Source organism: Amblyraja radiata, chromosome 14 (assembly GCF_010909765.2).
Source record: "Amblyraja radiata isolate CabotCenter1 chromosome 14, sAmbRad1.1.pri, whole genome shotgun sequence".
Classification (NCBI taxonomy): domain Eukaryota; kingdom Metazoa; phylum Chordata; class Chondrichthyes; order Rajiformes; family Rajidae; genus Amblyraja; species Amblyraja radiata.
In genome coordinates this window covers 11,271,966-11,296,440 of record NC_045969.1, presented here as the reverse complement: position 1 = coordinate 11,296,440, position 24,475 = coordinate 11,271,966, and the positions used below count along the sequence as shown (strand labels likewise).

General features: G+C 46.4%; 2 protein-coding genes across 3 annotated transcripts in view; both read right to left on the bottom strand.

Moving 5' to 3' along the window:
• Positions 1-9,408, bottom strand: part of LOC116980363 (interferon-induced GTP-binding protein Mx3-like) — a 445,599-nt gene extending 436,191 nt beyond the window's left edge. For both annotated transcript variants that reach the window (XM_033032520.1, XM_033032519.1), the window contains exons 1-3: positions 9,349-9,408; positions 8,848-9,040; positions 6,936-7,073 (exon numbers count right to left, since the gene is read on the bottom strand). In XM_033032520.1, coding sequence (XP_032888411.1) covers positions 6,936-7,073; positions 8,848-9,040; positions 9,349-9,402 — 385 coding nt within the window. In that variant the 5' untranslated portion in view covers positions 9,403-9,408. The remainder of the gene's footprint in view (positions 1-6,935; positions 7,074-8,847; positions 9,041-9,348) is intronic.
• The window catches only part of LOC116980360 (interferon-induced GTP-binding protein Mx3-like), a 281,647-nt gene extending 257,508 nt beyond the window's left edge, over positions 1-24,139 (bottom strand). Inside the window, exons 1-4 of the mRNA XM_033032513.1 lie at positions 24,027-24,139; positions 16,387-16,485; positions 13,437-13,617; positions 11,568-11,722 (exon numbers count right to left, since the gene is read on the bottom strand). Of these exons, the coding sequence (XP_032888404.1) occupies positions 11,568-11,722; positions 13,437-13,617; positions 16,387-16,473 (423 nt within the window). The 5' untranslated portion in view covers positions 16,474-16,485; positions 24,027-24,139. The remainder of the gene's footprint in view (positions 1-11,567; positions 11,723-13,436; positions 13,618-16,386; positions 16,486-24,026) is intronic.
• Between the last annotated feature and the right edge of the window lie 336 nt (positions 24,140-24,475).

The window sequence follows — 24,475 nt, the reverse complement described above, 5'->3', positions numbered from 1 at the left end:
ATGATCATGGCTGATCATCCAACTCAGTATCCTGTACCTGCCTTCTCTCCATACCCCCTGATCCCTTTAGCCACAAGGGCCACATCTAACTCACTCTTAAATATAGCCAATGAATAGGCCTTAACTACCTTCTGTGGCAGAGAGTACCAGAGATTCACCACTCTCTGTGTGAAAAATGCTTTTCTCATCTCGGTCCCTCCTAAATTCTAGCGAGTACAAGCCGAGTCTATCCAGTCTTTCTTCATATGAAAGTCCTGACATCCCAGGAATCAGTCTGGCGAACCTTCTCAGTACTCCCTCTATGGCAAGAATGTATTTCCTCAGATTTGGAGACCATAACTGTACGCAATACTCCAGGTGTGGTCTTACCAAGACCCTGTACAACTGCAGTAGAACCTCCCTGCTCCTATACTCAAATCCTTTTGCTATGAATGCTAACATACCAATCACTTTCTTCACTGCCTTCTGCACCTGCATGCCCACTTTCAATGACTGGTGTACCATGAAACCCAGGTCTCGTTGCATCTCCCCTTTTCCTAATTGGCCACCATTTAGATAATAGTCTACTTTCCTGTTTTTGCCACCAAAGTGGATAACCTCACATTTATCCACATTTAACTGTATCTGCCATGCATTTGCCCACTCACCCAGCCTATCCAAGTCACCTTGCAACCTCCTAGAATCCTCCTCAGAGCTAACACTGTCCCCCAGCTTCGTGTCATCCGCAAACTTGGAGATGTTGCATTCAATTCCCTCGACCAAATCATTAATATATATTGTAAATAGCTGGGGTCCCACCACTGAGCCTTGCGGTACCCCACTAGTCACTGTCTGCCATTCTGAAAAGGACCCGTTCACTCATCTTGTATTGTATTGTATTCAAATTTATTGTCATTGTCTCAGTTAGAGACAACGAAATGAATTTCCCTTACAGGCAGTATCATAAAAATAAAAGTAAATAAATAATAATAAATAATAAAACATATTAAAAATAAAATAGAATTTAAAAAAAGCACAAACACTGAAAGTCCACGACACAACATAACACAGTGGCACCAAGGTGAGGAAGGCACCATAGTCCAGCCAGCCTCCCCTCCGTTCTTCCCAGATGTTCACTCGTGGTCGAGGTCTTCCTAGCACCCGCAGTCGCCGCCCCGGGTGGCCCGATGTTCAGGCCCTCACGCCGGGCTGGTGGAACGCCGACGCCGAACCCCGACGGTGAACATCCTCCTCCTCAGCGGCCCGGACCTCCTGATCAGCCGCCTACTCTTTACTTCCTGTTTGCCAGCCAGTTCTCTATCCACATCAATACTGAACCCCCTATACCGTGTGCTTTAAGTTTGTATACTAATCTCTTATGTGGGACCTTGTCAAAAGCCTTCTGAAAGTCCAGATATAACACATCCACTGGTTCTCCCTTAACCACTCTACTAGTTACAGCCTCGAAAAATACTATGTCACAAGTCAAGTCACATTTATTTATATAGCACATTTAAAAAACAACTCTCGTTGGCCAAAGTGCTTTACATTTGTTATAAGAATAGTATAAACAAACAAACTACATACATATATACATATAGTAGGTATGTTGCAAAGCCTACCTGAAGTGTCGCTGAAAATCTGCCGCTGTGGGTGTGCGCGATTTTGGCGCCGTTTAGAGGGGGCGGGTTTAAAACGCGATTTTCTCTAAGCTGTTCCAATCGAAAATGTTCAGCCTAGTTAATTATTAACGAAAAATCGCTGAAAGACCCCGTCGCAAAAGCTATTATTAGGTTTAAAGCCCTTGAATAATAGTTATAGTAGTTTAAAAATCAAACTCTAAACCCGCGACCGCCAGCAACCACAGGGTCTCATAAAGCAAACCACAGAAGGTATGCTGTATATTTTTACATTAAAAAGGGCTTCTAAAGCTCCCTTTATACAAAGTTTAATATTGCGAGTAGCTCATTTTGGGCCCATTATATCCCGCAGTATTTTTCTCGGCATTTGGGGCACAAATCCACCGCAATGTGAACGTTCTAAACCAGCGCGTTCCACAGGATCCCACTAGAAAGCTGATTTAAATGGACATTTATTTACAGCAATTAAACACTAAATTCCTTCCATTTGGCCTATAAATTAATGTAAATGAGATTTTAAAATCATGTTTTATTGTGAATTATTTGTGAATATTATTTGGACATTTAGGCTATTTAAATATTGTTAATCATTTATTAAGAAATGGATAGATGTTTAGATCTAGTAATTGAAGTCTGAAATTAGCTACAATTAGGTAACTAACTAATTATATGCTTTAATTTCAGGTCATCCAAGTAAGATTATTTTATATTTGTTTCAGAATGCTTCAATCTATGATAACTGAAAATTTCATTCAGTTCTCTTAATTTTTAAGAAAGTTATGGGCTTTTGACTGTTCACGATCACAGCTTTTTTGTTATGTCCATAGAAAATCAATAGGGAACAAGATGCTCATTTCCCAGTATGAAAATGGCCATAACTTTTTAAATACTTGAGATATGAAAGTGAATTAGGTGTCAAATTAAACTTATTTTTATGCTTTATCTGATGGGATAAATTACAGACTTGATTTTTTAAATCTCAAAATTTTGTAACATTGCTACATATAGCCCTCGCTCAGTGGACGTCAGGAAAGGCTTGGGAGTATAGATAAGATTTTAGTCTTGACTTAAAGGAGTCGATGGAGGGGGCAGTTCTGATGGGAAGGGGGATGCTGTTCCACAGTCTAGGAGCTGCAACCGCAAAGGGGCGGTCGCCCCTAAGCTTATGCCTAGACCGCGGGATATTCAGCAGCCGATCTGAGGGACCTGGAGGTGGAGTGGTGGGTGAGAAGACTTTAAATGTAGGAGGGGGCAAGCCCATTGAGGGCTTTGTAGACATAGAGGAGGGTCTTGAAATGTATACGGAACCGCACAGGAGCCAGTGGAGAGAGGCCAGGATCGGGGTGATGTGGTCCCTTTTTCATGTGCCCGTCAGGAGTCTCACTGCGGCGTTTTGGACCAGTTGCAGGCGGGACAGGGAAGATTGGCTGATGCCAGTGTAAAGAGAGTTGCAGTAATCTAGGCGGGAGGAGATAAATGTGTGGATGATCTTTTCGAGGTCGTCAAAGTGGAGGAATTGTTTTATTTTAGCTATCGTCCGAAGCTGAAAGAAGCTAGCTTTTACCACGGCATTGACTTGTTTGTCAAATTTCAGTGCTGAGTCAAATATCACGCCGAGGTTTTTGACGTGAGGTTTTAGTAGTGGGGTAAAGCTTCCAAGACTGCCTGCTATCATTTTGATTGAGTGCGAGGGGCCGAGAAGGATGACCTCAGACTTACTCTCATTTAGTTGGAGGAAGTTCTGGGCCATCCAGCACTTTAAATCCTCGAGGCAGGATATAAAGTAGATTTGATTGGTTTTTGGGCTTCAGGGGGAGATAGAGTTGTGTTTCGTCTGCGTAGCAATGGAAGGAAATGCCGTGCCTTTCAATGACTTGGCCTAAGGGGAGCATATACAGGGAGAAGAGAATGGGGCCAAGGATGGAACCTTGTGGAACCCCACAGCAGAGGCTAGCTGGGGAGGAGAAAGAGTTGCCTATGTTATTAGAGAAACTCCTACCTTTGAGGTAGGAGATGAACCAGCTCAGGGCAGTGCCATCAATACCAACCCTGTACTGGAGACGGTCAATTAGGATGGTGTGGTCGACAGTGTCAAATGCTGCACTGAGGTCAAGAAGGAGCAGGATTGCACAGTCGCCGGAGTCAACGGTGAGCAGTAGGTCATTATGTACCTTCAACAAGGCAGACTCTGTGCTGTAGTGAGCCCTGAAACCTGATTGGAAAGTTTCCAGGATAGTGTTTTGGTGAAGGTAAGGCCTAAGTTGTCTTCAAATTACCTTTTCAAGGGCATTTGAGAGGAAAGGCAGTTTAGAAATGGGTCTGTAGTTGCGTGGCAAGGTGGGGTCGAGGTTAGGTTTTTTCAGGAGTGGCTGGACCACCGCATGCTTGAAGCAGGTAGGTACAGTACCAGTGGCCAGAGAGCTGTTGAAGATGGCGAGGATGCTGGGACCGGCTGATGTAATGACATCCTTTAGGAGGGCAGAGGGGACAGTGTCAAGGGGGCAGGTAGTAGGTTTCATGGTGGTGATCAGTTTTACAAGGGAGAGTAGAGTAACGAGTTGGAAACAATCTAATTTTGAAGAGCAGACCATATAGATTCGTCAGACATGATTTACCTTTCGTAAATCCATGCTGACTTTGTCCAATGATTTCACCACTTTCCAAATGTGCTGCTATCCCATCTTTAATAACGACCCAAGACCTAACAAGAGTTTGACACCTGGGAACCTCCTGCGATAACAGTACGGCATTCGTGGACCACCGAGGACCTCCGTGGCGCTATCGTGTAACTTTGTAAGGTCGGGAGAAAATTCAAACATTTTTGAATTTCTCCAAGAGTGACTTGAGCACTTTTTGGTGAGCGTTGCAACATTGTATGAAGCAGATGCCAGTGCGATACCCGTGCGATATCCGTAATGACTCTTGCGGGTACCGTGGGAACTCCTGCGAACGGTAAACCCGGAAGCTTGACAGAGGGGACATAAGGTGAGTAATAGGTATTAAAGGGGGCTTGGGGTGTGGAGGAAGGGAAGAGGGGGGGGGGGGGGGGGGGGTGCTCGGGGTGATTACAATGCTCTCTGGGGTGCGGGAAGAAGGGTCTCGAAAAGCAACTCGCCGCTTTGCTCTTAAGACAAATTGCTTCGATTTGAATCTCCCCGCAGTACAAGGAAGTAGAGGCAAGGTTGCGCCGTGTGTTGGAAGGAACTGTAGATGCTGCTTTAACCCGAAGATAGACACACAAAAACTGGAGCACTTCATCGGGTCAAGCAGCATCTCTGGAGAGAATGAATAGGTGACGTTTCGGGTTGGGAGACCCTTCTTCAGACCCGAAACTCTCGAGCCGAAACGTCACCTATTCATTTTTTCTTAAGAGCAAAGCGGCGAGTTGCTTTTCGAGACCCTTCTTCCCGCACCCCAGAGAGCATTGTAATCACCCCGAGCACCCCCCCCCCCCCCCCCCCGCCCTTCCCTTCCTCCACACCCCAAGCCCCCTTTAATACCTATTACTCACCTTATGTCCCCTCTGTCAAGCTTCCGGGTTTACCGTTCGCAGGAGTTCCCACGGTACCCGCAAGAGTCATTACGGATATCGCACGGGTATCGCACTGGCATCTGCTTCATACAATGTTGCAACGCTCACCAAAATGTGCTCAAGTCACTCTTGGAGAAATTCAAAAATGTTTGAATTTTCTCCCGACCTTACAAAGTTACACGATAGCGCCACGGAGGTCCTCGGTGGTCCACGAATGCCGTACTGTTATCGCAGGAGGTTCCCAGGTGTCAAACTCTTGTTAGGTCTTGGGTCAGGTCGCACCGTGAGAAAGCCCTTTAAATGGTCTGTAATTCCCCGTTTTTCTCTCCCTCCCTTTGTAAAAAGTGGGGTTACATTAGCTACCCTCCAATCCTCAGGAACTACAGAATCTAAAGAGTTTTGAAAAATTATCACTAATGCATCCACTATTTCTGGGGCTACTTCCTTAAGTACTCTGGGATGCAGCCTATCTGGCCCTGGGGATTTATCGGCCTTTAATCAATTCAATTTACCTAACACCACTTCCCGGCTAACCTGGATTTCACTCAGTTCCTCCATCTCATTTGACCCCCGGTACCCTGCTATTTCCGGCAGATTATTTATGTCTTCCTTAGTGAAGACGGAACCAAAGTAGTTATTCAATTGGTCTGCCATGTCCTTGTTCCCCATGATCAATTCACCTGTTTCTGACTGCAAGGGACCTACATTTGTTTTTTGGTGTGGATGAATTTGCTACAGGTTTACCGATGTAAACAACCCAACAGGATCATAACGTCATGTGATAGGAGCAGAATCAAGTCTACTCCACCATTCAATCAATAGTCAATGGTCAATAGGTGCAGGAGTCTGTGGCAAAGAATTCCAGATTCACCACCCTCTGACTAAATAAATTCCTCCTCATCTTCCTCAAGGGCAGCCCTATAATTCTGAGGCTATTCTGTTTAGTCTTAGACTTTTCCACTAATGGAGACATCCTCTCACATCCACTCTACCCAAGTCTTTCACTAATCGGGACGTTTCAGTGAGGTTCTTTCCACCCCCCCCCCCCTCCCCCCCTCCACCCCGTCATCCGTCTAAACTCCTGCGAGTATAGGTGCAGTGCCATCATATGAAGTTAACCCACTCATTCCTGGGATCATTCTTGTAAACCTCATCTGGACCCTCTCCAGGGCCAGCACATCCTTGCTCAGATATGGTGCCCAAAATTGCTCACAATATGACCTTCAACAGGCAGAGAGCACCAGTGATATGCTGCAGGACTGTCCAGCAAAATAAAATGTTTCAGTACACTTCTAGTGATAAGCCTAATTGGGTTTGGTTGGATGTTTTATTTAAACTAAACTTATTGGGCCGAGTGCAGGATCAAAATCACAATAAGGTACGTCAAATATGCTCTTTGTAACCATTGTTTAATATTAAGTACCTGATTACAAGTACAATCGAAGTGTAAATTGGTTGCTAGAAGATGCATTTGATGGAATGACTTGCATCCCCAAGGGACTCATCAAGGCCCAAACTCTTATTTCTCCTGATCTTTTTTAATAAACCAAAACAAAATTATAACTTTTCAAATTGTTGAATGCTTACCTTTTCTTCATTTAGGAAATTTTGTATTAAAGAAAGCAACTTTGATGTATGGTTAGTAGTTGGTTGCGATTTCATTTAATGCATGAAATTGTTAGCAATCTTTCAAAACTAATCTTTGCAGTGTCATATTTGAATCGAAATTCATCTTTCATCATCGATCCACAACATGTCTTACACAGCAATACTTTGGAACATACCTTTGAGGATTTCTTGTTCCACCTCAGCTGCACTACTGAGGTAGTTCGAATAACCCCTGTAGCTGATTTTCCCCTGCCAAAAATTTGCTTTTTTGACATTTCTTAACTTCAATTCAAGTGGGCATCTTGTTACAATTCCTGTCGCAATAAAAACATTACCAGATATGTAATTATAGAAGAGAATCATTTTGAGGTGTTGTCAGAACAAACCAGTGCAACCAATAATAATAATCAGAATTCATAGAATTACAATTACAATTCTATTCATAGAAACATAGAAACTAGGTGCAGGAATAGGCCATTCGGCCCTTCGAGCCAGCACCGCCATTCAATATGATCATGGCTAATCACCCACAATCAGTACCCCACTCCTGCTTTCTCCCCATATTCCTTGATTCCGTTAGCTCAAAGAGCTATATCTAACTCTCTCTTGAAAACATCCAGTGAATTGGACTCCACTGCCTTCTGTGGCAGAGAATTCCACGGGTTCACAACTCTCTGGGTGAAAATGTTTTTCCTCATTCTATCTGTGTTAAAAGGCTATCTTAACAGAACAATAAGTTAATCCAATGATAGAAAATAATGGTACTTGTACAATTGTATTATCATTTATTGTATAATTATTTGTGTGCTACTGAAATAATGGACCTCTTAAGCTTCAGCAAGTTAAGAATTTCACTGTGTAGGAAGGTGCAGATGCTGGTTTACACCTCAGATAGACAAAATATGTTGGAGTAACTGCAGGACAGGCCACATCTCTGGATAGAAGGAATGGGGGATGTTTCGGGTCGAGACCCTTCTTCAGACTCAACAATTTCATTGTTCTCTTGCCAGGATATATGACAATTAAATATTCTTGATCCCTGTTAGATGGTGAAAACAAATGATAAGAAGCTGGCCTATTACAAAATGCTGGAGTATCTCAGCAGGAAAGGCTTTCTCTGGAGAAAATGGAAAGGTGACTTTTGGGCTGGGCCCTTCTTCAGACTGATTGTTGGGGCGAGGGAGAGAGAATTGGAAGCAAGGAAAGACCAGGACAAATCAGTGCCAACAAAACAGATCATCTCAGTGAGGGAGTTTCCCAATAGGCTGATTGTTGGCTAGAGTCGATGTGATCCCAACAGGGATACACCATTGCGAACTGTGGAACTGGTCATGTTCTTCAGAGGCAATTAAAAAAAAGTGTTCTAGAGATTTGACTTGTAGTGGAGGAAATTCAGCAAATAATTTGGATACAAGATTCCACAGAAAACAAGGGGTGATTTTCCCAGGAATTCTTTCCTATAAACAGTGAATTCAAACCATCAGATAGAAATAAGATTTCATTTCCATTTAATTAAGGGTGGCACGGTGGCGTAGCGGTAGAGCTACTGCCTTACAGCGCCACAGACCCGAGTTCGAACTGACTACGGGTGTATGTCTAGACGGAGTTTACATGTTCTCCCCATGACCTGAGTGGGTTTTCTCAGAGATCTTTGGTTTCCAAAGACATACAGGTTTGTATCCTACTTGACTTGGTATAAACGTAAACCTCTCCCTAGAGTGTGTAGGATAGTGTTAACGTTCAGGGAGCGTTAGTCGGTCTGGACTCAGTGGGCCAAAGAGCCTGTTTCCGTGCTGTATCCTAAGCTAAACCTGGTCTCCAATATCTTGATTAAGCCACTTCCACAGTATATTAGAAGAAATTTTAAAAAACATGTTGGATAAGTTTGGCTTGTAGTGTAAGAAAATCACCATACATATTTGGAAAGATAACAAAATGATAGTAAAAAGCCAGGTGATTTGAGTTGCATCAAAATTATAGGCCTGTTTTGATGAGGTAGACTTTCTGTGTGCCTTTGCAGTGTTACCTTTGAACACAAAGGGATATAAATTCCTAAACAATTAATTATTGACTCCAACAGTCTCTTACCACTCCCTCTGGGAAAGGCCACTCCTGAGAGCGCCTCCAACACTGAGCTCTTCCCAGAGCTCTGGTCACCAATCACTGCAATGGCTGGAAGTCCGAGATCCTTATCCACACCAAATCCTCTCAGAGAATCGATGAGATCAATGCATGGTCGTACCTCCTGCTCGTAATGAATGGACAATGGGGCATCCATTGCCTGGAGAGAGAAGGAGAGAGAGATATAGGATATATTCCAGACAAGAACAAATCCACTATCTAAGTCATTGGTGACCCTCGGACAATCCTTGTTCGGACTTGGCTGGCTTTACTTTGCACTAAACGCACTAATCATGTATCTATATGCTGTGAATGACTCGATTGCAATCATGCATTGTGTTTGTGCTGACTGGTTAGCATGCAACAAAAAGATTTTCACTGTACCTCGGCGGACGTGACAATAAACTAAACTGAAACAGAATCGGAAACTTGATCACATTGTAGTTTTCAGAAAATAAAGTCACTTGCCTTCACTCTTTGTTCTGTCTGTGCTTGTGCTGATGGCACGCCATATGCAGGCATCCAGACATCCTTGGGGTTTGTAAAGACTCCATTATGGACCGGAATGTTGCGAGGGCCATTGGCTACTTCCGCTGGTAAAAAAGGCTCCATGGGAAGATGATTTGCCTGTGCCAAATATGTAATTTCCTTTACCTCATAAGATTTTAAAAAAGCAACTTCATAGCTCTACACCCAGTCGCTGATGTTGACAATCCACATATCATTCCCCCATTTTATAACGATGAAGACATCTCTGGCAAGACCAGTATTTAATGCCCATCCCTAACTACCTGCAGACTTTCGAAGGTAGATACAAATGCTGGAGTAACTCAGCAGGACAGGCAAACTCTGGAGAGAAGGAACGGTTGACGTTGCGGGTCGAGATCCTTCTTCACACTTCTTCTTATCGACTCCACACACAAGATTAGAAGTTGTTCAGCCAGAGCTAGACACACTTCTCAGCATCTGCATCAATGGTGTCTTGCACTTCTCGTGCTTCTTGTGGTGGTGGAAAGATTGTTAAAAACAGGGCCACGCCGTGAATGCTCTTTCCTTGACCCTGATGACAGAGGAATTGGTGGGGACAGAGATAGAATGTAGTCGGAGACAGTAAAACTGGTAGGAGAACTGGGATGGGGCAGGGGATGGGGAGAGAGGGAAAGCAAGGGCTATTTGAAGTTAGAGAAGTCAAGGTTCATACGGCTGGTGTATGAACTACCCAAGCGAAATATGAGGTGCTGTTCCACCAATTTGCGCGGGGCCTCACTCTGACAATGGAGGAGGCCCAGGACAGAAAGGTCAGATTGGGAATGGGAGGGGGAGTGAAGTGCTGAGGAACCGGGAGATCAGGTAGGTTATGGCGGACTGAGCGGAGATATTTAGCGAAACGATCGCCGAGCCTGCGCTTGGTCTCGCCGATATACAGAAGTTAACACCTGGAACAGCGGATACAGGAGATGAGGTTGGAGGAGGTACAAGTGAACCTTTGCCTCACCTGAAAAGACTGTTGGGGTACTTGGATGGAGTCGAGCGGGGAGGTGAAGGGACAGGTGTTGCATCTCCTGCGGTTGCAGGGGAACGTACCTGGGGAGGGGGTGGGAAGGGATGAATTGACCAGGGAGTTGTGGAGGGAACGGTCTCTGCGGAAAGCAGAAAGGGGTGGAGATGGGAAGATGTGGCCAGTAGAGGGACCCCAATTGGATTTTGTGGCGAAAATGTCGGAGAATTTTCTGGAGCTGCATGCGATGCTGATGGGGTGGAACGCGAGGACAAGGGGGACTCTGCTCTTGTTACGAATGGGGAGAGAGGGAGCAAGAGTGGAGCTGCGGGATATCAAGGAGACCCTAATCAAGGAGCCTCATCTAAAATGGAAGGGGGGGAACCCCCATTCCCTAAAGAATGAGGACATCTCCGATGACCTGGTATGGAAAACCTCATCCTGGGCACAGATGCTTGCTGAAAAAGACGCCCATCACCCTCCTCCGGAGGCGCGGTGACAAGGATGCAAGGAGCCTGCGCTGGCGGCCGCAATGGTGGAACCAAACACCGAGTTCTGGCTGTACCGCATCCTGCGCAAAGCCGCCAACACAGCCGCACACCTTCTGTGTCTGGGCTTCACTGTCGGGATCGGGGTTGTCAGTAGGCCGGGGGCGAGTGAGTATGATATTTGAGCCACCGCCTTCAGGACAGAGCCAAGGCAATGGTTGATAGGTGCGCCGTTCGTGAGCGCCCGTAACTAAGGGCCAGTGCTCGGGTGGCGTCTGGTCACCAATCACTGCAATGGCTGGAAGTCCGAGATCCTTATCCACACCAAATCCTCTCAGAGAATCAATGAGATCAATGCATGGTCGTACCTCCGGCTCGTAATGAATGGACAATGGGGCACCCATTGCCTGGAGAGAGAAGGAGATAGAGATATAGGACATCTTCCAGACATGAGCAAATCTACTATCTAACTCATTGGTGACCCTCGGACAATCCTTCGTCGGACTTGGCTGGCTTTACCTTGCACCAAACTTCCTAATCATGTATCTATATGCTGAGAATGACCAGATTGCAATTATGCATTGTCTTTGTGCTGCCTGGTTAGTATGAAACAAAACGCTTTTCACCGTAGCTCCGTGTTGAGCTGAAACTGAATCGGATACTTGATCTCATTGTAGCTTGCAGAAAATAAAGTCACTTGCCTTCACTTGTCCTTTCTGTGCTTGTTGTGCTGCTGGCATGCCAAACGCAGGTGTCCAGCTCTCGAAGCCAGTCTTTGTAGAGTTAATAAAGCTTCCATTATCGTACGGAAAACTACGAGGGTTATTGACTACTTCCGCTGGTGAAGATGATTTGCCTGTGCCAAATATGGAATTTCCGTTACCTCCTAAGATTAAAAAAAGCTACTTCATAGCTCTACATCCAGTCACTGATGTTGACCGACCTTCAAGCAACAGTCTAATCCACATTTAATTCCCCCATTTTATAATGATGAAGACATCTCTGGCAAGACCAGCTTTTAATGCCCATCCCTAACTACCTGCAGACTTTCGAAGATAGACACAAGATGCTGGAGTAACTCAGTGGGACAGGCAGCATCTCTGGAGAGAAGGAATGGGTGACGTTTCGGGTTGAGACCCTTCTTCAGACTGATGTCAGGGGAGTGGGTGGGACAGAGATAGAATGTAGTCAGAGACAGTAAGACTAGTGGGAGAACTGAGAAGTGGGAGGGGATGGATAGAGAAGGAAAGCATGGGCTATTTGAAGTCAGAGAAGTCATGTTCATACCGCTGGGGTGTGAACTACCCAAGTGAAATATGAGGTGCTGTTCTTCCAATTTGCGCTGAGCCTCACTTTGACAATGGAGGCCTAGAACAGAAAGGACAGATTGGGAATGGGAGGTGGAGTTAAAGTGTTGAGCATGCAGACTGAGCGGAGGTGTTCAGCGAAACGATCGCCGAGCATGTGGTTGGTCTCGCCGATATACAGGAGTTGACGCCAGGAACAGCAGATGAGGTTGGAGGTGCAAGTGAACCTCTGCTTCACCTGAAAAGACTGTTGGGGTCTTTGGTTGGAGTCGAGCGGACGAGGTAAAGGGACAGATGTTGCATCTCCTGTGGTTACAGAGGAACGTACCTAGGGAGGGGTTGGTTTGGGTGGGGAGGGACGAGTTGAGCAGGGAGTTGCGATGGGAACGGTCTCTGCAGAAAGCAGTGGAGATGGGTAAATGTGGCCAATAGTGGGATCCCGTTGTACTTTGCGGAAAAAATGTTGGAGGATTATATGCTGTATGCGACGGCTTATGGAGTGGAAGGTGTGGACTAGGGGGACTCTGTCCTTGTTACGAATGGGGGGGGGGGGGGAAGCAGAGCAAGAACGAAGCTGCGGGATATCGAGGAGACCCCAGTGAGAGCCTCATCTATAATGGAAGGGGGAATCCCCGTTCCCTAAATAAGGAGGACATCTCCGATGACCTGGTATGGAAAATCTCATCCTGGGCGCAGATGCGGCGTAGACGGAGGAATGGGAGTAAGGGAGAGAGTCTTTACAGGAAGCAGGGTGGGAAGAAGTGTAGTCTAGATAGCTATGGGAGTCAGTGGGTTTGTAATAGATGTCAGTCAATAGTCTGTCTCCTGTGATGGAGACAGTGAGATCTAGAAACGGTAAGGAGATGTCGGAGATGGTTCAAGTGAATTCCCCAGGTACTATCCCATACACCAACACTATCATACACACAATTTACAATTTTCTCCAAAGCCAATTAATGTACTAACCTGTGTGGATTTGGAGTGTGGGAGGCAATCGGAGCTCCCGGAGAAAACCCACGCTACACAGGGAGAACGTACAAACAGCACCGTAGTCGGGATCGAACCCGGGTCTCTGGCGCTGTAAAGCAGCGATTCTAACAGTGCACCACCCCAATACCCTTGACTCAATTGCAATTATGCATTGTCTTTGTGCTGACTGGTTAGCATGCAACAAAAAGATTTTCACTGTACCTCAGTGTACGTGACAATAAACTCAACTGAAACTTGATCTCATTGTAATTTTCAGAAAATAAAGTCACTTGCCTTCGCCAAAAGAATTATTTTTGCTCCTGCCCAGAGAGTATGAAGGCAACCGGGCATCCTGAAAGACTGGCCTTGAGAGGTTAGAAAAGCCTCCATGAAAGTCCGGAACTTCGCGAGGACCATTGGCAAAATTCTCCATGGGAAGACGATTTGCCTGTGCCAAATGTGGAATTTCTGGTCCCTAAGATAAAAAAAGCAACTTCATAGCTCTGCATCCATAGTCGCTGATGTTGACCGACCTTCAAGCAACAGTCTAGTCCACATTTAATTCCTCCATTTTTTAATGATGAAGACATCTCTGGCAAAACCAGCATTTAATGCCCATCCCTAACTAACTGCAGACATTCAAAGAGACACAAAATGCCGGAGTAACTCAGCGGGCCAGACTGCATCTCTGGAGACAAGGAATGGGTGATGTTTCAGGTCGAGACCCTTCTTCAGACTGATGTCAGGGGAGTGGGTGGGACAGAAATAGAATATAGTCGGAGACAATAAGATTGGTGGCAGAACTGGGAAGGGGGAGGGGATGGAGAGAGAGGGAAAGCAAGGGCTATTTGAAGTTAGAGAAGTCAATGTTCATACCACTTGGGTGTGAGCTACCCAAGCGAAATATGAGGTGCTGTTCCTGCAATTCGCGCTTGGCCTCACTCTGATAATGGAGGAAGCCCAGGACAGAAAAGATAGATTGGGAATGGGATGGGAGTTAAAATGCTGAGCATGCGGACTGAGCAGAGGTGCTCAGTGAAATTATCGCCGAGCTTGTGCTTGGTCTCGCCGATATACAGGAGTTGACACCTAGAACAGCAGATACAGTAGATGAGGTTGGAGGAGATGCAAGTGAACCTCTGCCTCACCTGAAAAGACTGTCGAGTCCTTGGATGGAGTCGAGCGGGGAGGTAAAGGGACAGCTGTAGCATCTCTTGCGGTTGCAGAGGAAAGTACCTGGGGAGGGGGTGGTTTGGGTGGGAAGGGACGAGTTGACCAGGGAATTGCGGAGGGAACGGTCTCTGCAGAAAGCAGAAAAGGGTCGAGATAGGTAGACATGACCAGCAGTGGGATCCCGTTGGATTTTGTGGCGAAAATATCGCAGGATTATACGCTATATGCGACGGCTGATGGGGTGGAAGGTGAGGACAAGGAGGGTTTGTAATAGATGTCAGTCAATAGTCTGTCCCCGGTGATGAAGAAATGGTAGGGAGATTTTGGAGATGGTCCAAGGGAATTCCCCAGAGACTGTCCCATATACCAACATTATCCGGCACACAACTTACAACTTTTACCAAAGCCAATTAACCTACAAACCTGTGTGTCTTTGGAGTGTGGGAGGAAATCGGAGAACCTGGAGAAAACCCATGCAGTTACACAGACCGTACAAACAGCACCCGTGGTCAAGAACAAACCCAGGTCTCTGGAGCTGTAAAGCAGCGATTCTAACAGTGTGCCACCCCAATACCTTTGCTAAGTTGATTGGGAGCCAAATCCTTGGATCTGGGCAGTACGTACACTTCCATGGACATGGGGAATGTACAGCCACAATGAGGTTGTTAGGGGAGTTCTTTAGGATTAGAAACCTGAATTTGGTGAAGAAGCGGTGAAGCATTTGCAAGTCAGGATCGTGAATGGCTTGGAGGGGAACCTTCGAAATGGTGGTGCACTTTTTGTCCTTGACTATCTTGGTGGCAGAGTTTATGAGGTGCTTTTTGCATAACTAGGATGAATTACAACAGTGTAATTTGTAGATGGCACAATATGAAACTGGTGGAACAATATATTTTGATGTATGGAGTAAGGAAATTATCAATTGGGTTCCTTGTTCTGTATGATCGATTGAGACTGATTGAGATTGTCATTGATTGAAAGATACAATATGGAAACAGACCCTTCGTCCTTCCAAGCCCATGATAATCATCAATCACCCATTCACACTTGTTCTATGTGGCCCAACTTTCACATCCCTACACACCAGGGACTGTTTATTGAGGCCTATTAACCTACAACAAGGATGTTGAGTTTCTTGATGTATTTAAGAGAGTTAGATATAGCTCTTCGGGCTAACGGAATCGAGGGATAAGGGGAGAAAGCAAATACTGATTCTGGATGATCAGCTGGCTCGAAGGGCCAAATGGCCTACTCCTGCACCTATTTTCCATGTTAAGTGTTGTTGGACCGGTGCTTATCCAGGCAAGTGAAGAGTATTCCAGACCATCCCTGGAGACTTTACAACTGGTGGAAAGGTATCCAAGGTGTTAACTGGTAGAGAAAGCATCCTCAGAACTTGTGGGATGCTCGGGAAGACTTTGCAGAGGCCCTTGCAGAGATACATCTTTAGCCACAGGTAAAATTCCTGAAGATTGAAGGATGCCTAACATCGCATGTTATTTAAGAGCACCAAGGACAAGCTAGGGAAGGGCCTGATGTCAGTGATTTGAAGGTTATTGAAGGGAATTCTTTGGGATAGGCTTGGACTGATTAAAGATTGTGCAAGGAAACTTGGGTGAAAGGAGACAAAGTGACATTACTCTGCAAAAGAAAGATGCAAAGTGCTGGAGTAACTCAGTGGGTCAGGCTGCATCTCTGGGGGGGGGGGGGGGGGGCATGGATGGGCCATGTTTCAGGTTGGGACCCTTCTACAGATCGATTGTAGTGGCGGTGTAACAGCTGGAAGAGAGGACAAAGTCAGGCAAGTGATATAGGAAGGAACTGCAGATGCTGGTTTAAACCAAAGACACACAAAATGCTGGAGCAACTCGGGATAGAAGGAATAGGTGATGTTTTGGGTCAAGAACCTTCTTCAGCCAAGTAATAAATAGATAGAGGTGAGGTGAGGGGGGTTTTGATTGGCACAAGATTGGACAAAGGCCAGAGATAAATAGGAGACAAAAAGCTGCAGGAGAAGGATTGAAGAGGTGCAAAATTTGATGTACTTTGAGTATATTGGACATATGGGTACCTGGAACTCTGCATGAATTCCTCTGGATGAATAGGGATTTCCTGGTCCGTGATGCTTTCCTTTTTTTCTCACGGTGTTTGTGGTCATTTTGCAGTTAATCTGTGGAAATTATTCGTTTTTTGTTTTATTTTTGTTTCAATTACAAATAAATTATCATGTGTTTATGAGATGGAGTTATTGTAATGATCAAAGACAATAGATTAAATATAAACCGACAAATTCAAAGATAAAATGGTAGGTAGACAAAAATGCTGGAGAAACTCAGCAGGTGAGGCAGCATCTAAGGAATAGGTGACGTTTCGGGTCGAGACCCTTCTTCAAGATAAAATGGTTGTCACTTTACGTAACTCATGAAGAACGCATAGGGTGTAGAGAGGAACTGCAGATGCTGGTATATACTGAAGACACAAAGTGCTGGTGTCAGGGGTTATGGAGAGAAGGCGGGAGAATTGGGTTAGAGGGAAAGATGGATCAGACATGATTGAATGGCAGAGTAGACTTGATGGGCCGAATGGTCCAATTCTGCTCCTATCTCTTATCTCCGCTGATGTCAGAGATGCTGACTTGTCCACTGAGTTACTCCAGCACTTTGTGTCTATCCTTGAAAAAGACCATGGCTAATGAGGGAAATCAAGGCTAGTGTTAAATCCAAGGAAAAGGCATATAAATTGGCCAGAGGAAGCAGTAAACCGGTGAACTGGGAGAAATGTAGAACTCAACAGAGGAGGGCAAAGGGGTTAATTATGAGGGGGGGGGGGGGGGGGGGGGGAAGAGAATGAAAGAAAGCTTGCGAGGGAATATAAAAACTGGCTCAAAGCTTGTGTGAAAAGGAAAAGGAAAGGATTAGTGAAGACAAATCAGACAGGTGAATTTATAATGGGAAACAAAGAAATGGTAGAACAGTTAAGCAAGTACTTTGGTTCTGTCTTCACTAAGGAAGACACAAACAATCTCCCAGAAATACTAGGGGACCAAGCATCTAGTGGGAGGGAGGAACTGAAGGGAATCCACATTAGTCAGGAAATGGTGTTAGGTAAACTGTTGGACCTGATAGTCTGCATCCCAGAGTACTTACGGAGGTGGCCCTAGAAATTGTGGATGCATTGTTGATCTTTTTCCAATATTCTTTCGACTCTGGATCAGTTCCTGAGGACTGGAGGAAAGCCAATGTAATCCCACTTTTTAAGAAAGGAGGGAGTGTGAAAACAGGGAATTATGGACGAGTTAGCCTTACATTGGTAGTGGGAAAGATGATGAAGTTGATTGTTAAATATATTATATCAGCGCATTTGGAAAGCAATGACAGGATCGGTCAAAGTCAACATGGGTTTATGAAGGGGAAATCATGCTTGACTAATCTTCTGGAATTTTTTTGAGGATGTAACAAGTATAATTGATAAGGGACAGCAAGTGGATGTGATATATCTGGACTTTCAAAAAGCCCATGACAAGGTCCCACACAAGAGATTATTGTACAAAATTAGAGCACATGGTATTGGGGGTAGGGTATTGACATGGATAGAGTTCTAGTTGGCAGGCAGGAAGCAAAGAGGAAGAATTAACAGGTCCTTTTCAGAATGGTAGGCAGTGACTAGTGGAGTGCAGCAAGGCTCGGTGCTGGGACCCGTTATTTACAATATATATTAACTATTTAGACGAGGGAATTAAATGTGACATCTCCAAGTTTGTGGATGATATAAAGCTGGGTGGCAGTGTGAGCTGCGATGAGGAATCTATGAGCCTGCAGGTTGACTTGGATAGGTTGGGTGAATGGGCAGATGATGGCAGATGCAGTATAATGTGGATAAATGTTAGGTTATCCACTGGTGGCAAAAACAGGAAGGCAGATTATGAACTGAATGGTGTCAGATTAGGAAAAAGGGTAATGAGACCTTGTACATAGTCACTGAAAGTAAGCATCCAGGTATAGCAGGCAGTTCAGAAAGCTGATGGCATGTTGGCCTTCCTTGCGAGAGGATTTGAGTTTAGGAGCAAGGAGGTCCTACTGCAGTTGTACAAGGCCCTGGTGAGACCGCACCTGGAGTATTGTGTCAATTTTGGTCTCCTCATTTGAGGATGGACATTATTGCTGTAAGCCATTTGGCCCTTCGAGCCAGCACCGCCATTCAATTTGATCATGGCTGATCATCCCCAATCATTACCCCTTTCCTGCCTTCTCCCCATATCCCTTGACCGCTATTTTTAAGAGCCCTATCTAGCTCTCTCTTGAAAGTATCCAGAGAACCTGCCTCCACCGCCCTCTGAGGCAGAAAATTCCAAAGACTCACCACTCTCTGTGAGAAAAAGTGTTTCCTCGTCTCCGTTCTAAATGGCTTACTCCTTATTCTTAAACTGTGGCCCCTGGTTCTGGACTCCCCCAACATCGGGAACATGTTTCCTTCCTCTAGTGTGTCCAAGCCCTTAAAAATCTTATATGTTTCAATGAGATGCCCTCTCATCCTTCTAAACTCCAAAGGGTACAAGCCCAGCTGCTCCATTCTCTCAGCATATGACAGTCCCGCCATCCCGGGAATTAACCTTGTAAACCTACGCTGCACTCCCTCAATAGCAAGAATGTCCTTCCTCAAATTAGGGGACCAAAACTGCACACAATACTCCAGGTGTGGTCTCACAAGGGCTCTGTACAACTGCAGAAGGTCCTCTTTGCTCCTATATTTGATTCCTCTTGTTATAAAGGCCAACATGCCATTCGCTTTCTTCACTGCCTGCTGAACCTGCATGCTTACTTTCATAGACTGATGTACAAGGACCCCCAGATTCCATTGTACCCCTTTTCCCAACTTGACGCCATTATATGGTGATCACATTTCACTGTGCCAACTGGCACATGTAACAAATAAATGTATCTTGATCTTGATCTTTAGATAGTAATCTGCCTTCCTGTTTTTGCAACCAAAGTGGATAACCTCACATTTATCCGCATTAAACTTCATCTGCTATGCACCTGCCCACTCCCCCAACCTGTCCATGTCACCCTGCATTCTCATAGCATCCTCCTCACAGTGCACACTGCCACCCTGCTTTGTGTCCTCTGCAAATTTGCTAATGTTACTTTGAATCCCTTCATCCAAATCATTGATGTATATTGTAAATAGCTGCGGTCCCAGCACCCAGTCTTGCGGTACCCCACTAGTCACTGCCTGCCATTCTGAAAGGGACCCGTTAATCCCTACTCTTTGTTTCCTGTCTGCCAACCACTTCTCTATCCATGTCAGCACTCTACCCCCAATACCATGTGCCCTAATTTTGCCCACTAATCTCCTATGTGGGACCTTATCAAATGCTTTCTGAAAGTCCAGGTACACTACATCCACTGGCTCTCCCTTGTCCATTTTCCTAGGTACATCTTTACAAAATTCCAGAAGATTAGTCAAGCATGATTTCCCCATCATATATCCACGCTGACTCGGACCGATCCTGTTACTGCTATCCAAATTGAGGGAGGTTCAAGCCCCGGGGGAGGGGAGGGAGGTCAACTGAGCTTTTACTCACTGGAATTTAGTGAATGGATGAGAGGGGATCTTATAGAAACATATAAAATTCTTAACGAATTGTACAGGAAAAATGTTCCCGATATTAAGATGGTCTTTTAACGCAGAGAGTATGAGGAAAAACATTTTCACCCAGAGAGTTGTGAATCTGTGGAATTCTCTGCCTGAGGCAGTGGAGGTCAATTCACTGGATGTTTTCAAGAGTTAGATTTAGCTCTTAGGGCTAACAGAATCAAGAGATATGGTGAAAAAGCATTAACGGGGTACTGATTTTAGAGGATCAGCCATGATCATATTGAATGGCAGCGCCGGCTCAAGGGGCCGAATGGCCTATTCCTGCACCTATTTTCTATGATCCAAATTCGAGGGTAAGAGGGGAAATTGAACAGAATGGTGGGAGTAGAGGTTGTGGGACGGTGCGCGGAGGTCAGGCAGAGTTGAAACACGAAAACCTTAAACATTGAGCCAGCAGAGATAGATTAAAGACAAGGTCAAGGATTTAATGTTTAGATGTAAATAAATAACTTTCCTGATGGAGCGACAAGACAGGATAGAACGCTCACCACTATGGCCGCCCAGGGAATTTCAACTCAGCTCTTTATTTTGTCTGGATTATAAAGGTACCATAAAATGCCGTAAAATCGGTGTTTAACCTGAATTGTCTTTCCACTGGCTGGATAGCAAGTAACAAAAAATCTTTTCACTGTACCCCGGTACACGTGACAATAAACTAAACTAAATGTGTTGGAAAGAACTGCAGATGCTGATTTACACCAAAGATAGGCACACAATGCTGTAGTAACTCGGCGGGACAGGCAGCACCTCTGGTGATGCTTTGGGTCAAACCCTTTTTCAGACCGTCTAGGACAGAGGTGTCAAACTCATTTTAGGTCACGAGTCGGACAAGCGAGTTCGGTATTCCGACTGCACATGCCCAGGTCATAGGTCATTCGCTATAAACATTCTCGGCAACTGTGGTGCTGCGTTGTGTGCAGGCCTGCCTTTCGTCTGTGGTCGGGGCTCTGGCGCTGTTGAGTTGCTGCTGGGCCGTCACATTCCCTTCTCACCAAAGATCCTATAGCAGAGCTCTGCTATAAGATCTTTGCTTCTCACCGTCCCTGTCGAGGGCGGCCGGGGTGACCCTGGGCTGGCGGGGTTTCGGCGGCCCCAGACTTGCAGCCGGCGCGGGGTGGGTGCTGACTCCTCTGCCTGTCCTACCGGGATGGTCGGCAGCCCTGGACTAGTGGGGCGCCGGCCCGGAGCGGTGTTGGCCGCGGACTTGCAGCCCGGCTCTGCTCCAGCTCCCTGTCCATTGGCTGTCGGTTGGCTCCCTTTGTGCCAGCGGGCGACGAGCGCCGGTCATCAGCGGGAATGCACATGGGTGGGGTGCTGGCGTGCTACGGTGGCTCGGAGGGTCAGGCAACATCTCTGGAAATGGGTCTCGACCCGAAACGTCACCCAGTCCTTTTCTCCGGGGGTGCTGCCTGTCCCGCTGTTGCTGCAACGCTTGTGCCGGTGCCTGGGGGGTTGGCCGGCGGCCGCTGGGTGGGGCAGGGAGTGCAGCTAGCTGTCCCCGGCCCAACGGGGTGCAGGTTCCTCAGGAGTTGGAGCAGGGTTGGGTTGGAGTTGGCGTTTCTTCTCCGCGCTGGCTGCGGGCCGCCGCTGCTCCGGGCCGCTGTCCAGTATGTCCGGGGCTGTCGGTAAGCCCGGAGGGGTAGGTGGACTTAAACTGGCGTTGGCGCTTCTTCTCCGACCGCTCCCTGGGCGGGGATGGGACACTCGGGGGGTGGGGGAGACACGGAGGTGGAGACAGGGACGGTCCAGTGGTGGTTCAACAGCTGGTCTGATCTTGGCTGCAGATGAAGCGCGGGTCTGTGTGCTTGCAGCTGCCGAGAATGTCTCCACGCCGGTCCTATCTCCCTCCATGTCTCCCACTACCATCTGACCCCTCTCTCGCAGTTACATCCCGCTGCCTGGCACCCCGTTCCTCAGATTAAAGATATTTTTACACATAAATCTGGGGTGTGTCTGGGGAGGTGCCTGGTCTGGGGGGAGCGTCTGGTCTGACTGTGTGGAAGGGGGTGGCTGGTCTGGTCTGGTTGGGAGGAGGTGTCTGGTCTATGGGGGAGGGGGTATCTGGTCTAAGGGGGAGGGGGCGTCTGGTCTGACTGTGTGGGAGGGGGTGTCTGGTCTGGTTGGGAGGGGGCGTCTGGTCTGACTGTGTGGGAGGGGGTGTCTGGTCTGGTTGGGAGGGGGTGTCTGGTCTGGGGGGGGAAGGGGTGGCTGGTCTAGGGGGGGAAAGGAGTGTCTGGTCTGGGGGAGGGGGGAATCTAGTCTGGTGGGAGGGGGGGTGTCTAGTCTGGGGGAGGAGAGCGTCTGGGTGTGGGGGGGGGGGTATCTGGTCTGTGGGGGAGGGGATGTCTAGACTGGGGGGAGGGGGATGTCTAGTCTGGGGGGAGGGGGATGTCTAGTCTGGGGGAGGAGAGCGTCTGGGTGGGGGGGGGGATCTGGTCGGTGGGGGAGGAGATGTCTAGACTGGGGGGAGTAGAGCGTTCTGGGTTGTGGGGGGGTATCTGGTCTGTGGGGGAGGAGATGTCTAGACTGGGGGGAGGGGGATGTCTAGTCTGGGGGGGAGGAGGTATCTGGTTGGCGGGCGGACTCAACCGCCAGCGCGGTTCAAACGTCGGCGGCGAAGCCTCGCGCTCCCTCTCCCGCCGCGCGCACGCGCAGTGGTCCCCGCGCGCACGCGCAAAGGTTGCCGCGCGACTCGGGGACCGCTCGAGGCGCCGCCGCCCGCATCAAGTGAACGGTTTAATTCATTGTCAAATGGCCACTCTCACCTCTGCCGCATTTGCCGCCTGTCCCGCTGGGCTGCTCCAGCAGTTTTGCGAATATATTATGTATCATCACACCGAAGATATGGTAATGAATTTACTTTCCCCCCCCCCGAAAATCATCCCGCGGGCCGGATTGGACACTTCGCGGGCCGGGTGCGGCCCGGTACTTTGACCCCCTGGTCTAGGACCAATGGGCAGTGAGTGCTAAATACTCTTCTAAATACTCTGCTGGAAATTGTTTTCTCATTGCATATGTGGAACGAAACCTCGTGTTTTTACAAAACAAAAGACAGTTTCTTCCTGATGCAAGAACAACGGAAGGGGTGCTTGGTGTGTCGGCAGGAACTGCAGATGCTGGTTTACACCGAAGATAGACACAAAATGCTGGAGGATCTCTGCGGGTCAGGAAGCTTCTCTGGAGAGAACGGATGGATGACATTTTAGGTTGAGACCCTTCTTCAGATAACTAAACTATAGCAAACCCATGTAAAGAAAGGTGGAGAGTGATCTTAATTTAAGAGCTTTTTTCTTATCTTGGCAAATGAGCACGCGGACACATCTTAAAAAGGTTTCCAAGTCATTCAGGAAGGATGCTAACAAAAACACTTCACACATGAAATGATAGAAATATGCAATAATCATTTCCAAAAAGAAGAAGAAGGTATCGCGACAATTAATTCTAGTACCAGAGGTCAACAATTTCATGGCGTCATGAAAGTTTCAGCCCTGCTGTTATGAAATAACAGCAAGCAGAGAGGGTTATCCATGTTCACTTTTAGCAGGCGACACTCACTTGCTTAACATCAGACTCAGTAACTCCGCGGGACATGACAGGACAGGCAGCATCTCCAGCTTGAACTCCAAGTGGTTATCAGGGAGATCAGAGAATGGTTTGTAAAAGCATATCCGTGTTACAATCTCCGCGACCCCAAGACGCCCACCCCTTTCCAAATATATAACAATAAAAAGACATATAAATATATTCATATGTAGGCAGGAAATATATATAGGTAAAAAAGAACTGAAGATGCTGGTTTAAATCGAAGGTAGACACAAAAGGCTGGAGTAACTCAGCGGAACAGGCAGTATCTGGAGAGAATGAATGGGAAGAAGGAGAAGAATATATATATTTATTTATTTATAAATACAATTAAATTAATTAATTTATTAATATATATATATATTATATAATATATATTAAATCACAATTATATATATATGGCAAAGATTATGACAAAAGATTATGAATTTGCTATCCTGTAGCACCTACGCAGTTGCTATAAGCACGTACCTGTATGTGATCAAGCCAAACGGACACCTTTACCTGTTTTTAAAGCGTTTGGGACACAACACGTTCTTAAATACCCTTGCGGGTCGCTTTCGAAACGAGAATGAGCCAATGAATTCGACGCCGAGTGACGGAGACAAACTCAGGAAGCCGAAACTAAATTTGCCTAGACATGTTTGCACTGTTCACGATTTAAAGGAAAACGAAAGTTAATCAGGATTTTCTGGTTTTAGGAAACGCAAGTCAGAAGCTGGAATCTGCAACAAACGGGCAGGTAGGACCCGAAACGTTAACCACCCTTCTAGCCTTTACAACACCTGCCTGAGCCCCCTGAGTTCATCCAGCATGTTGTTCCTTTGTTTTTGCTTCAGGAAGAAACTGCCTTTTGTTTTGTAAAAAAAAAAGAGGTTTGGTTCCACACATGCAATGAGAAAACAATTTCCTGCAGAGTA